This window comes from Dipodomys spectabilis, unplaced genomic scaffold (genome assembly GCF_019054845.1).
Source record: "Dipodomys spectabilis isolate Male_0828 unplaced genomic scaffold, ASM1905484v1 ptg000229l, whole genome shotgun sequence".
Lineage (NCBI taxonomy): Eukaryota > Metazoa > Chordata > Mammalia > Rodentia > Heteromyidae > Dipodomys > Dipodomys spectabilis.
The window spans coordinates 122,221-135,924 of record NW_024870906.1 but is presented as its reverse complement, the minus strand read 5'-3'; the positions used below and the strand labels follow the sequence as shown (position 1 = coordinate 135,924).

At 49.3% G+C, this 13,704-nt stretch overlaps 1 protein-coding gene across 5 annotated transcripts in view; it reads right to left on the bottom strand.

Annotated features, from left to right (window-relative positions):
* The window catches only part of Nuggc (nuclear GTPase, germinal center associated), a 40,591-nt gene that overhangs the window by 19,317 nt on the left and 7,570 nt on the right, over window positions 1–13,704 (bottom strand). For 3 of the 5 annotated variants that reach the window (XM_042697853.1, XM_042697857.1, XM_042697854.1), the window contains exons 2-8: window positions 11,320–11,403; window positions 8,618–8,722; window positions 7,956–8,064; window positions 6,627–6,849; window positions 5,995–6,225; window positions 4,784–4,993; window positions 643–818 (exon numbers count right to left, since the gene is read on the bottom strand). In XM_042697853.1, the coding sequence (XP_042553787.1) occupies window positions 643–818; window positions 4,784–4,993; window positions 5,995–6,225; window positions 6,627–6,849; window positions 7,956–8,064; window positions 8,618–8,722; window positions 11,320–11,353 (1,088 nt within the window). In that variant the 5' untranslated portion in view covers window positions 11,354–11,403. Of the gene's footprint in view, window positions 1–642; window positions 819–4,783; window positions 4,994–5,994; window positions 6,226–6,626; window positions 6,850–7,955; window positions 8,065–8,617; window positions 8,723–11,184; window positions 11,236–11,319; window positions 11,404–13,704 lie in introns of those variants that run through there. The other 2 variants (XM_042697852.1, XM_042697858.1) reach the window with 2 other exon arrangements.

Below are 13,704 nucleotides of genomic sequence, written 5' to 3'. Positions count from 1 at the left end.
CGGGGGCCAGTGAATTCAAGACCGCAGTCAGACTTGAGTCTTAGCGACCTTGGGGGAGAGGGACAGGCAAAGGAGCTCATGTAAGAGCGTCGGTGACTTGCCTTGGCACCCTGTGACCACACACTCCAGATGCCCCGCACAGCCCAGTGCACACACTGCTCCCTCCTCCACTCTCACAGCTGTCTGAATATGGAAGATACCTTACAGTCTTCCTACCCACTGAGGGCCAGAGATAGCCAGAAATCCACATCTATTAACGCCACCTGAGCTCTTTTGTGCTCACCCTCTTAAATGTTAGGTTGACTCTAAGAGAATGCGTTTACTTTGGGGCCAAAGTTCTCAAGCTTTGAGGACCTTTTCAAAGGTCAGTAGTCAAAGCTGGAACAGGACTTGGGGTCTTTCTGAAAGGACCTTCTTTCACACGCACTCACAGCCCAGGAGGCGTGCATGGCTGATGAGCAGCAGCTGCATGGAGGACATTGGCTTGGTACCCAGGTGGAACCCTGGGGCTCTACTCCAGACCCGCCCAAGCCACCTCAGAGGTCACGCACAGGTCTCTTTCATTCTTCCCAAAGCCAGCTTCTGTCATTATTGCAGTCAGAGTTGCGCTGGGAGCCACCGCCCACGCGCCCGCCTCTCTACCTTAGATATTCCGGCAGGTGGAGTTTGTCGGTCTTGGTGACCACCAGGGCAACGTGCCGGCAGAGGCCGCGCTGGCAGGCCCTGACGCTCTCATTCAGAAGCTCTTCGTGGGCTCTTGCTCCAGACACTCTCTCTATGTCGCTGATCACCCAGATGGCTGAGCACCTGTCGATGGTCTGCAGAAACGCCCAGAATGCGTATGAGAATGTGGACGGCATTTCAGCTGGGGAGGCTGTGGCTCTCTGTGGACCACTTTCTCTTGCTGCCCTCGCTCAGAGCCACACCTCTTCCCGAGCTCCCATCCTATTCTGTGCACCGGTGGAGCTGGTTTCCAGATGTGCCTTGCTCTTTTGGCTCTCAGGGCCTTTGCATTTGCCACACCCTCTGCTTAGGCCTTCACCGTGGAGGCATGCACGGACTGACTACCTCTCCCTGGCATCCTATTCACCCAGACTGCTCGGGTAGCACCTTTCAGACAGGGCTTCCTGCAGGCAGATCTCTGTTCCCCAAGGGAAGGGAATGTTCACCACCTTGCATCCTGGAATCCACACATCTCAGGCACAGGTTTGGCCCATACCAGAGCTTCCAAGCTACCTGCAGGGGAACTGAGTAAGATCATTCAAGAAATCAGTCCTCTCCGCTCAGATTCCTCTCTTGGTTGACCTTGACTGCTCCCTAGGAAAAGTGACTTTGCAGAACTCATTTGGGTCATGCATGTACTGCGAAGCTGCCACCTTGTCACGTCCTTCTGATGTGTGTCCATGCCTGTTACCACATCGCCACCTATGAAGGAGCCAGACACACTATGGCTTAAGTTGCAAAGATTCATAAACAAGAAATTATGGGTAGTGTAAACACTGCTTTATTAATTATGCAGCTTTTGTACTGCACACTATCATGCACTGCCCTGTGATTTTTTTTTTTTTTTTTTTTTTTTACTGAATTGTTTTGCTTGTCTTCTCTCCATATAATCAAATGTTGGTCTGGTCAGAGATCAAGTTCATTTGTGGTCTCTCACAATAATACTTCGGGGTTACTAGTTTGTGGCTTGTTAATTACATTGTTATTTTGCTTTATACCCGTGGTTGTAACTAGTGGAGATGTTTGTGCACAGACATATCCAGCAATATCTGGAGACATTTTTAACTGTTAAAACCTGGAGGCTCTTGTGGATAAAGACGAACCATCCCCCAATGTCACAAGGTTCATCTAGGTAGTGGGTTTCAAACTTGCTTTTTCTAAAACTGCACAGCTGGTGAGTAGCCAAGTTTGCAGTGGAGAGGTTTCCTAACATCAGCTGTCTGGTCCAGGACAACCCCTTTTTCTGCAGTCCCAGCATCCTTCCCTTTGGTCCATACCTAGCCCAGACTAAATGCATTGGGAAGAATTCCACTGTACGAGCTGGATTTTTAAAACCAAAGCTGCTCTGTTCAAATCAGGAATGGAGCGTTGAGCGTCACCACGGGCTTAGCGCCTCCCTGAACCTTTTGACTCCAGAGATCATCGCTTAAAATGTCATTTAACCAGTTAGGCCAGTCCCTTAAAATATGAGAAGAAAACAGGTCCCGGGAGGAAAAAGAGCTACTTAGAGCCAGGTCTACAGGCCCTGACCCATTACTTGTGAAGGATTACATTTAGACAAGAAAACAAAAACAAAACAAAGGCTGTCCTTCCACTTCTCAAATTACAGTCAACTTAGAGGAAAGTGGGGAGAGGGGGTCTTCACCAGCCATAACAAACAGCAACTGTCCCCAAAGATGTGGAAGATCAAAGGCCAAGAGGCTAGGAATCCCTCCAAGGAGCCTCTTTCCCAGGTGTTCCCCTCGGTCCTGGTAAACTACAGGTGCTTCATAAGTGTGTATTAACAGGGGAAATGACAGTAGTCATAAAGACCGCGTTAAATTTCAGGTCCACACGAAGCTCCTGACTGCCATGATTTGGTACAGTAAGACCTGTGGAAGATGCAAAAAAAAAAAAAAGCAGGAAATCTGTACAGCAAGACTGACTGGACCTCTGAGTGGGGTAGCCCCCCTCCATCCCTCCCAGGAGAACAGTGGGTCCCAGAGGGGTCCGGTGACATACCTAAAGTCACACACCCTCTAGGCAGCCAGGCAAGGATGGCTGGATTTCTAGTCATTTGGGGAAAGACAAGGCTGGCAGCCACAGAGACGTCGCTAAGCGGCTGTCCCTGGGAAGGCCCAGCCTAGAGTAACTTCTTGTGAGAGGCCATCCGGAAACCACAGGAATGTGGGGGAGCCAGGGCCAAGCAGAGCATGCTGGAACCATCCTTCACTCCAGAGACCTCCTCGGAGAGAGTCTCCAGCCAGATCGGCCTGCTTTGATAAGCTGCCCAGTGTATCTGGACTGGCTGCAACCACACTCCATGCAGACAAAGTGCCTGGACTCTCTCCAGCTGTCACTTCCTTGGCTGACCTGGAACAAGTCGAGACTGACGGTTCTACTCCCAGGGCTGACACCTGAAGGTGTCCTGCTTGTTTTTCCGAGGAAAGTTAAATTCTGTGACGGTGGGATTGTCTATAGCAGCCTGGTGCCAACATTTCCAGGCTTGTCTTCCTCCTTCTCCCTTCTCCACCCACACCCCACACCCAGGAAGAGCATCCCTCAGCCCAGTCTTGGCGTACTGCCGCCCTCTGCCAGGATAGGGGGTGGTTGGCTGCTCTCCCCACCTCGGTGATGGCTAGTGGGAGCTGGGAGCCGGTCAGCTGAACTAGCCACGCCCTCAGCTCACCTCTGAGAGGTCCCTGAACTCTGGCTGGAGGGGCAGACCTCCACCCAGCCCACCACCTTCCATCATGGCTAACTACATTAAAGACAGGCACTGACCAGGAGTTGGACAGTAATCTAGGAGATTTTCCTCCTAGCAATTGCTAGACATAAAATCTACAGCAGACAATAGTAAGCTCATGAAGTACAAGAGCATCTAGAGACAGAGGTGAGGTGGTCCCTTCCTTCCTCCCTCCCTCCTTCCCTCCTTCCTTCCTTCCTTCCTCCCTCCCTTTCTTCCTTCCTTCTTATTTCTTTCTTTCTTTTTCTCTCCAATAGATTTGAACCCAGACCCTTGTGCTTGCTAGGTAAGTGTTATACCACCTGAGCTATACCTCCAGTCCTATTTGCTTTAGTTACATTGTTTTTTCTAGGTAGAGTCTCACTTTTTGCCTAGGGTTGGCCTCAGATTGCAATCCTTCTACCTACCTCTCTCTCATAGCAGGGATTACAGGGGGAACTGATCAGCCTGATTTTTATGGAGTTCATTTCAAATAGTATTCAGAAGCACGTAGCCACTGCACCTTTCTGTTCCTCCTTAAGGGTCTCCTAGGCCTCACTGTGTGTGAATGCCTAGAATCTTGTATATGTTCAGCTTGATGATGAGATGAGGGGTCTTGATAACTTCTTGCCCAAGCTGTCCTTGAACCACAGACCTACCAAGGTGGCAGTGTTTGACTATGTGTATCCAAACAGCTGACAGAGCAAAGGATCTTCATGAGCAGCACTTTGTATCCAGATACACAAAGGGAAGCAAGTCTTGGGAGACAGGGCAGAAGAAGAGGGAGAGACAGAGAGAGACAGAGAGAGAGAGACAGAGACAGAGAAAGAAACAAAGACAGACAGACAGACCATGAGAGAGAGAGAGAGAGAGAGCGCGCGAGCGCGAGCGCACACCGCTGGTGCCATCCATGTCCTAAGGTCTGGCCTAGGTCTCGGAGGAGACCCTCCAGTTCGTGTTCGCTAACCCCTCTTGATTTGTGTTGGTCTGGGGGGTCTCTGTTCCTCGTGGCATAGTCGCAGCCGCTTAGCTCTTTGGGGACTGGCTGCTCTGCTTTGCGGCCCCTGCCTTCCCGGCTGCCTCCACCGCGCTCCCTTGCTACCTCAGCTCCTCCCGAGGCCTCCCCGCAGTGGTCCTGCTCAGCTACCACGTGCTCTGCGTCAGCCACAGGTCCACCCTGTGATTCCTCCCTGCCAGATTTCTGTGGCCACCCACATCCTGCCCTTGTTCTGCTCTAGTCAGAAACAGAAGTTTCCGTGGACCCATAAAATCCCTTGAGAGCAGAGCACTGTTTGCTTCCTAGAAAGGATGGCGTCGGGGTGGGCAGAGGGACCGGAGCCCTCGGAAAAGCCTCACCTTTTTCCACATCTCGTCCCGTTTGCAGTTGAAGTCGCCTGTGCCGGGAATGTCCACCAGCACCACCCCTTCTGGAATCAGGGCAGATCTGGGAAGAGTCACTTCCACGTGCTTGATCAGGGGCCAGATCTGTGTCTCCGCTGATTGTCCACGCTGGTCTCTCCTCTGAGCCCGAATGTAGGGGTCCAGCTTGATTGACAGCTCTCCTGCCTGAGGAGGAGGGGCAGAGCTGGCTCATGGAAGGTACGCTGAGCAATGGAGGGAAGTGCGTGGAAGGCGGGGTACCAGGATCTTCTCTACAAGAGCCTAGCCCTCCAGAGCCAAGAAGGATCTGGAAGACGAATCTCCTTCACTTTCAGATAAAGAAACCCAAGTCGGCTGGAAGCTGACTTTGGGGGAAGTTATAACATATCTGGATAATGAATTTTCTTAGAAAATTGTAAAATAATGGTAGTTACTATGCAAATTTCTAAACTGTGAGGAGAATGGATCCCTCCCTCACAGCGAAGACAAACGTGTTAACTGCCAGAAAGCAACAATCTACAGAACATCAATCGTGTAATAGTAACCCTATTTCTCCAGTTGAAAACTGATCTTTAAAAATGAATCTTCCATCAACAAAACATTATCTTGATATATAGGCTTTTCCAGGACATTCTGACCACAGCAAGCATGTCAGGAAAGAGCTCTTGGCCTCCTGTTCCTGCTTAAACATATCTGGGATGCACACATGTTAATACTACTTAGGAGGCTGAGACTGGGAGAATCGTGGTTTGAGGACAGCCTGGGCCGAAAAGTCCACATGACTTCATCTCGACAGAAGAAGTTGGGGCTAGTGGCATTCCCAGTGAAACGCAGGAAAGCCACGGTCCGGGGTGTCCTCAGGTAAGAGCAAATGAAGAAAACCCAGTAGATTAGCATTCGCATGTTCTCAATGTTATCATTTTCATGCAAAATGCCACCTTAATGAATCCTCAGCTACCTGCAAAAGCCCTTTCTGTGTACAATAAAAGACGCCCCTCCATTCAGACACCCGAAAGCCCACTTCATGGCCATAAATAATGAAGGGTGGGTGATTTGGGTCATAGGTAATTTTGATTTGGGTATCAATTATTTTTAACAAAAATATTAAGCCTTGGGTAAGTCTTCTAAATTCATGCAACCATATACTTAAGGCCCATAACCGGAAATCAGAGAGAACCCGAAGCTACCTCTTCCGCCTGGAGGAGGATGACTCTCGAGGGGGGAATCTTCACCTGGGGCCTCACCCTCAGCAAGTCCTCATACTCCCGGCCTTCCGCCCCAGCTCCATAGACCACCTGCAGCTTCCAGACGGCTTCCTCCACCGCCTCCTCCCTGTCCCAGGACTCCGCCTCCTCTCCATCCGCACCCTCGGTCATGTGCAGCAATTGAGTCAAGTTCTTCAGTTCCTCCTTCCACTCCTGCCAAAGCAAAGCAAGGGCCACAGCCCACGGGACACAGATGGAGAAAACATTAAAGAAAGGAGAAGCCACAGGACCCGGACCCATTCTCCTCTCACTCTCCTGAACATTCTCATTCTGCAGTATTTCCCTTCCATTTGTCAAAGGCATGAGCTGCATTTAGAAGAAATACAGTGATCTCTGAGAGACAGTGAGAAGGGGAAAAAAATCAAAGGAAGAAAAGAAGAATGAGAGAGAAGGAAGAGAAAAAGAGGGGAAGATTGAAGGGAGGGAAGAAGGGAAGGAAGAGAGAGAGAAAGAAGGGAAGGTGGGAGGGACAAAGCAAGCAAGGAAGGAAGGAAGGAAGGAAAGAAGGAAGGAAGGAAGGAGGGAGGGAGGGAGGGAGGGAGGGAGGGACTTACCTGGTCAGACAGGAGGTGGATTTTGGCCTCATACCGCTCACAGCATCCTGAGCTCACTTGCACAATACACGAAGTGCAAATGCTTTCTCCAGACACTGGTAGAAACATGGCTTTCTGGATGATGGCGTTGATCAGGGAGCTCTTTCCAGCCCCAGTACTTCCCAATAACCCAATGTAAATCGGGTCCAATGACGGTTTTTCAATCAAGGCAAGGAGCCTGTTTCTGTATCAAGTTTTAAATGAACATTAAGTGAGGAAGGACGAATGTGAGAATGGGATGTAAAGGTTCTGAATTCGAGTCTTGGGCAAGTTGCCTCACCCCTTCAAGTCTCCACTCTCTGCTTTGTCAAGGGGGCATACGGACCCCTTTAACCACACAGAGTTGGCCTGGAAAGCAAAGGAGACTATGCTCACCTACTTGGTAAAGATAATTCTTTAGAAGCATCCTTGTTTGTGTTCTGTAGAAAATGAACATTTCTGTTCCTAAATAAAAACTTATGCAGAGGTAGAGTAGCACGAGTGGCCACCTAGAGGCTGCTGTGAAGAAGCAGCTATGGCCTTAGCGCAATCCTTTCAAATTGGCTTGGCATAAAAAGTTAGGGACTGGCCGGGCACCAGTGGCTCATGCCTGTCATCCTAGCTACTCAGGAGGCTGAGATCTAAGGATCTCTGTTCAAAGCCAGCCTGGGCAGGAAACTCCGTGAGACTCTTAGCTCCAATAAATACTTATAGAAAGCCAGAAGAGGTGCTGTGGCTCAAGGGGTAGAGCGCTAGCCTTGAACACAAAGAGGCTGAGGGACAGCACTGAGGCCTTGAGTTCAAGTCCCAAGACTGGCAAAAAAAAAGGGGGTGGGACTGAAGAGTTGCAAAACCTGGGTCAGATCTGAAGCCCTTTCACTTCCACTACTGTGTGACTTTGTTCTGTGTCTTAGCTTCTCTGAGGCTCAATTTCAGTAAGATAGGATTGATGTAATAGCACCTATTTTTATAAGGGTGTTGAAAACATGAAAGAAGCTGATATTGCAGAGGGACTGCCTCCTAAGCAGGAAGCCCTGGGTTTCATCCCACCACACACACACACACACGCACACACACACACACACACACACACACACACACACACACACACACACATACCACTGCCACCACCAGAATCCAGTGATCACAGACATCCAGTGATCACAATAATGGCTCCTCTACGAGGCTCTCTGCCGTCCTTGCTTACTTTCCCACTGCAAACTCCTTCTCTTGGCAGGGCTTGGGGGGCACGGACACTGGGTACCCACAATCACCCAAGGCGGGTTGCTGGTGTTGGGCATTCAGACTCACATGAGATACTTGACTCCATTAGGGATGCTGTCGTCCAGGAAGACAGACTGAATCAGTTTCTGGTACGCGTTACTCAAAACCCTTCGGGTCCGTGACTCCAATTTTTCATCTGGAATCCACAGAACTGTATTACCTGCGATGTACCCGGCAGGGATCGAGTGCTACGTAAGCAAAGGAGGGGTGCGCTGAGTGGTACCAAGAAGGGAACAAAGGAATGGGGGAGGGGGACTTGGAGATGAGCGCTGCTCAGAGACTGCAGCGTCCGTTCTGACCACATCCAGGACCAGCCTGCCCCACGCCGCCTCAGAACAGAGGTCATCTTACAGAGGCCACGGGCTGTGCCCCTTTGAGGGTCTCCCTTCTGTGGCCATAGAAAGAACAAAATGCAAAGACATCAGGGCCCACGAGAGCACCAAAGCAATCGTCCGCACAGCCCTTGTTCTGCTCCAAAAGAGGCCGCTTTGCTCACCACTCGCCCACTCTCCCAACTGAGAGCAGCCTGGAGATCAGTGGCCTATGTCTGCAGAGACTTGGGGGAACCGGTTCAGCTGGAGATGCTTCCGTCCAGCTTCTGATGTGAAGCGTCTCCTCTGGGCATTTCAGCCAGATTTGTGGATGACAGAGCCACAGGGAAGCGATCACTGCCTTGGTCTCGTACTTACATTCCTTTAGGGCGCTCTGCTCCATGGTGGGAAAGGCCCGCAGGCGCTGGTCTCGATCTGACCGACGTCTTTTCTTCATTGGTTCTTTACATAGGTCGTCATCAACTAGAGACGCACGGAGGTCGTATAAAATGATAAGTGGGGGACAGTTTCTTTGCCTCGCAACTGTTAATACACAAACTCCAAGGGCCATAGAGGACCCTGTAGCCTCATCTGCCCAGAAATTCATTTGGAAAACGGCCCCGTGGGCTCGTCCCAGTTTTGCAGCCGCTCTACGCATTTGGTTCCAAAATGTAGAGTCCAACCTACATTTCACCCTCAGATGAAAGTCTGTATTTGCAAGTCCTTGGAAGCCAAGATGGCTTTTTTTTTTTCACCAAATACCAACTGTCGGGAAATCAACTGACTGTGGGCAGAAAAATCCAAGCACAGTGGTAAGTGTGGAGAAAAGACGGGCTTTCTCAGATGAAGAACGGGACCCACAGCGGGACAGAGGGAGAATGAGCCATGTCATTGGGCCAAATAACTTCTCCTCTGAAGCCACAGCTGCTTCATCTATAGCACGAGATCCCTGATAGACATAGAACAATTATCAAAGTTTGGAGGGTATCCGATAGGATGGATGCCTTTCAAAGATGAAGTGAGGGACTTTCTCTTCTTCTCTGCCTAGATATTAGCAGCTTCTCCCTTACACTGGCAAGAATCAGAAGCCATGAGATGGAGGTGTTCATAGTTCTGCAGCCATTCAGTCACTTAAATACTTTCCTTGGTTAGGGAGTGAAAGGGACGGCTCCAACGCTGTGTTTTGGATGAGTTTTAGCCACCACCCCTCACTGATGTTCAACTGGCTGTAAAGGAACTGCAGCATGGTCCTTAGGGTGAAGGTTGTTTAATGGTCCTGACCTAGGGCCCTGTGTTCCTAGGGCTGGTTTGTGCCTTAGGAAATGGCTTTGGGGTGGGACTGAAGAATCAAGCTCTATGAGCCATAATACCCTAGGCTCATATGAAGAGGACTTGAGGCTCTACAATGGAGGTCATTTTCCTTAAGGAGCCAGAGAGACAGAGTCACTTGGGCTCAGAGTGGAGCTGAGCAGAAGGGCCAGGCTCTGCCCCTGAGCTCCAGATGGGGGTCTTCCTCTCTGCTCAGCCTTGTTTCTTCCAGCCAAGATTCGGCTGTGGTCTAAGGTCAGTTCCCACCCCTGCGGGGATCCTAAGGCAGAGCCACCTAGGTGACAAAGCTGAAGCCCTGCTCCCTCCTGCACACACAGTGATGGTCGAGAGGACAGGCATTTAAAAACCTTCTATCTCAAGAAAGGACCGAAGCTCAGCTGGAAGAATCTGCCCTGGCTGACGGACAGGTCTGTGTTGGAACTAAAGAGCAAATGGTTTCTGGCTCCATGGCTGGAGCTGGAGAGGAAGAGGCAGAGAAAAAAAGAGCATGCTACTCAGGCACTTGGGCCAGCTACAGGCTGAGCATTCTGATCGTGTTCCAGAACGGATTTCAGAACCTGGGACTGGTCCATGGAAAGAATGTAAAAGGATGTCTACTTTGTCACTTGGGAACTCTTCCGTAAACCATGTTTACATAATCTTTAAGCCATATCTAAAAACAACAACTAAGGAAAAACACAGAAATACAGGGCACATGTTTCAGCCTTGTAAGAATTAGCAATTAATATAATAAACTAAACTAAAAAGTAGGAATACAGGTAGTGCAGCAGAGTTTAAAACTCTCTCCTCAGTTGCCAAAATGAAAAACTACTCGGAAAGGAGACTTAACACCTATAGGTATATTGCACTCAGAATGGGTTTGCCTGAATGCATAGCATAACCTTTACTATTCTCTTTAACTGTTCAGGTCTCCATTTGCCTTTCTCAGTGTTGTCCACTATTCATCCTATGAAGAGCAGAAGGGCTGGTCCAGACAGGACAAAAACTGTCAACAGCTTCTGTTGCTTCTTGCTGCCACTAGGTGTCGCTTTTGAACACTGAGTCCAACAGCCCGACCAAGGACGCAGCTTCAAGGCTGATTCAGTCCCTTGCTTAAGAAATCACTGTCTACCAAGTAAAGGGTCCCATTCCTCAGCAATAAACACAGCCCCGGGGACCTTGAAGTCACAGTTCTTTGTGTTTGTGTGTCCAGCCATGACCAGGTACTGTCCCTAAACGTGACCTGGAACACTCCTCCCCTCTACCAAGAAAATGAAGAAGCTTTTCATCAACACACAAAACACTAAGGATGTGCTGTGCTCTGCTTCTCCACACCTGGGGGAAAGCCTCTGCCATCTTCCTGGGAAAGGCCCTTTCTTTGCCAACCAGGGAGGAAGGTCACCCACCTTGATTCTCAGCAGACTCACCCTCCGTGGAGACGCTCCATAGGACTAGGTGTCCCTTTCTAAGGAAAGACACCTGACACCATCCCAAGGAACTTACCTAATCAACACGGACTTCAGAGAGCCCACATTGATTTTCTAGAACCCAGAGCAAAGGCAAGACATCCCACAGTACTCTTTGTCAAATGGCTCGGTGATTGTGTGAAAATACTGGTTAGTTGTTGAAATAGGTACCATGTTTACTACTGAGTCTGGACATGAAGAAACAGCCAGGGATGATGAGGATGGTTGTAGTCTCTGCCTCTTGATCAGGTAATAGTCACCAGTACTGTTTCTCCCAACCAGGGAAGGCCACTGCAAGGATGTTACCTGAAGATTGCTCCAGATCCACTAACTCCTCCATCTCTGCCAGTTCTTCTTCGTGAACCCCTGCTCTTACCCACTGCAACCAGCCTGAAAAGACATGCAAAGCACAAGAGGCAAAGCGGCGTACATTAAAAATACAAAAAGGCAAAAACGGGTGCTTTGTTTCCCCTACTAGATCTCCATCTCCTTTTACAAAGCACAGAGTGGAGCGAGAGGTAGAACCCAGGGCTTCGGATGTGCTCGGAATGTTGCTTTCACCACTTGAGCTGTGGTCCCAGCCATTTTGCTGCTGAGGTAGGGTCTGTGAATCTTTCCTTGGGCTGGCCTAGAACTCAGGATCTAGACCTAGACCTAGACCTCCCCAATAGCTGGGATCCCAAAGGTGTGTGACCATGCCCAGCTCATTCTCACTTAGCATTGAGTCCCTCCCAATACCCCATGGACTACTTGTTGACTTAAATGTGATGAAGATCAAGATGTGAACACTGGTTCTTTTTTTTTTTTTTTCTTTTTGTAGGTCATGGGGCTTGGACTCTGGACCTGGGCCCTGGTTCATTCATATTTAATATTTAATACAATAGTTAATATTTTATTTATGGAAGTTTAATCTGATTGGTCTGAGGTCTTAAAGATAACCCATTCTGAAATGAGGGTAGCTCTGGTGAGCTATACATATAGAGCCTGCCTACTTTAGGCACTGTTGGTGCCCTCCGGTCAGATGAGACCTGAAGCCTGTGCCAGGGTATTTAGCCCCAGCAAGTCCTCTCCCCAGGGTTGGAGTTCCATTGCTGGCTACTGCACGGGGAGGGAAAGGTGCAGAAACTATGTTCTCTCACCTTCCTCACACCCCATCTCCACTTCAACAGGGACCGGACTAGAGCTATTTGCCGCCACGAATCATGGAGCATCTGCTGAGTGTGGGGAGGAGGGACACGTCCAAAGGAAGCCAGGCCACTGGCAAGCAGGACATGGCGTGGAGATGGAGCCAGGCCCTCACAACCCCAGAGCTTCCTTACCCGCCCCCCACACACAGGAGAATGTGGGGGACACCAGTGGGGAGCCCCCAGAGTGTCCGCGCTCTCTATCTGTTGTTTCTGTTGGGTGTCTTCAATCATGCATTTCAAACAGAGAGTCGCCAGCCCGTCTCATATATGCAAAACCCTCCTGACCTGTCAGCCTTCAGTGACTCCAAGCGCCGTTAGTGAGGAAGACCATGATTCGCTGGCACACGAACCCCAAATCAAATCACAACGTGGCAGTTAAACGGTCTCTCATTCTTAGTTTGGTTTGCAGATTTGAATGGGCAGAATGGTATCTGTGCCAGGAGGCATTGGTTGAAGGTGACAGGAATACGGGTGGTGTGCTTCTCTCCTGTAGTTCACGCTCAGCCCAACCCACACCCCCTATGGTTCTATATTTTATCACCCGTTGTTGCTGTTAATATCTTACTGTGCCTAATTTATCAACTAAACCTTATAAATTGAGCAGAATAGATGTAGGGTACATAGCTGTCATTTCAAGTCAGGCATCAGTGGCTCATCCTATAATCCTAGCTACTCAGGAGGCTGAGGTCTGATTCAAAGTCAGAGGAAAGTGCGTGAGACTCTGATCTCCAAAACATCAGAAATGGAGCTGTTTACTCAAATGATAAAGTATCAACCTTGAGCAAAAAAAGCTAAGAGACAGTGCTCAGGCCCTGAGGTCAAGCCCCGATATGGCACCAAAACAAAAACAAACCCTGTCATTTCAGGCATTCAGTGGGATTCTTGGCATAAATTCTCTAACAACTTGCCCCAAATGGGACACGCTTTCTTGAAACATATGTTTTCTGCCACTAGAGAAGTTTGGATATACTGTTAGTGCCATCTGCTTACAGCATGGACCAGCCGAATCCCAAGACCCCATGATGCTACCTGACACGCTCATCAGGGAAGTCGGTAGTCAATGAGAGCACTAAATCCCATGAGCGCTTTCTTGCTTGAAATGCTCAGTTGGCCATGCCAAACCACATCAAAACCTAGGCGAGGAGAGAATGAGGTAGGTAGAGCAATGTCTCGGAAAGCATGCGGTAATGCCTGGTAATGACTTTAGATGCAGAATAAGGAATTAACACAGAGATCTGTCTTCTGAAGATACTAGCTCAACAAGCCATTGTCACATGAAATGTGGGCATTCTATCATCAGTGAACACTGGAGTCAAAAGAAAACAAGTAGCCTACCAAGGGACAAATGTCTGTGCACCTTCAGAATAACTTACGCTCTAGGATTCAAATTCCAGGAGGAACAATGGACCAGATGAATCCCAAAATAACTGATTGACCAAATTAATAAGCATGAATAGCACGCAGACACAGACTACGAAGGCTGTGGATCAAAGTTCATTTTAAA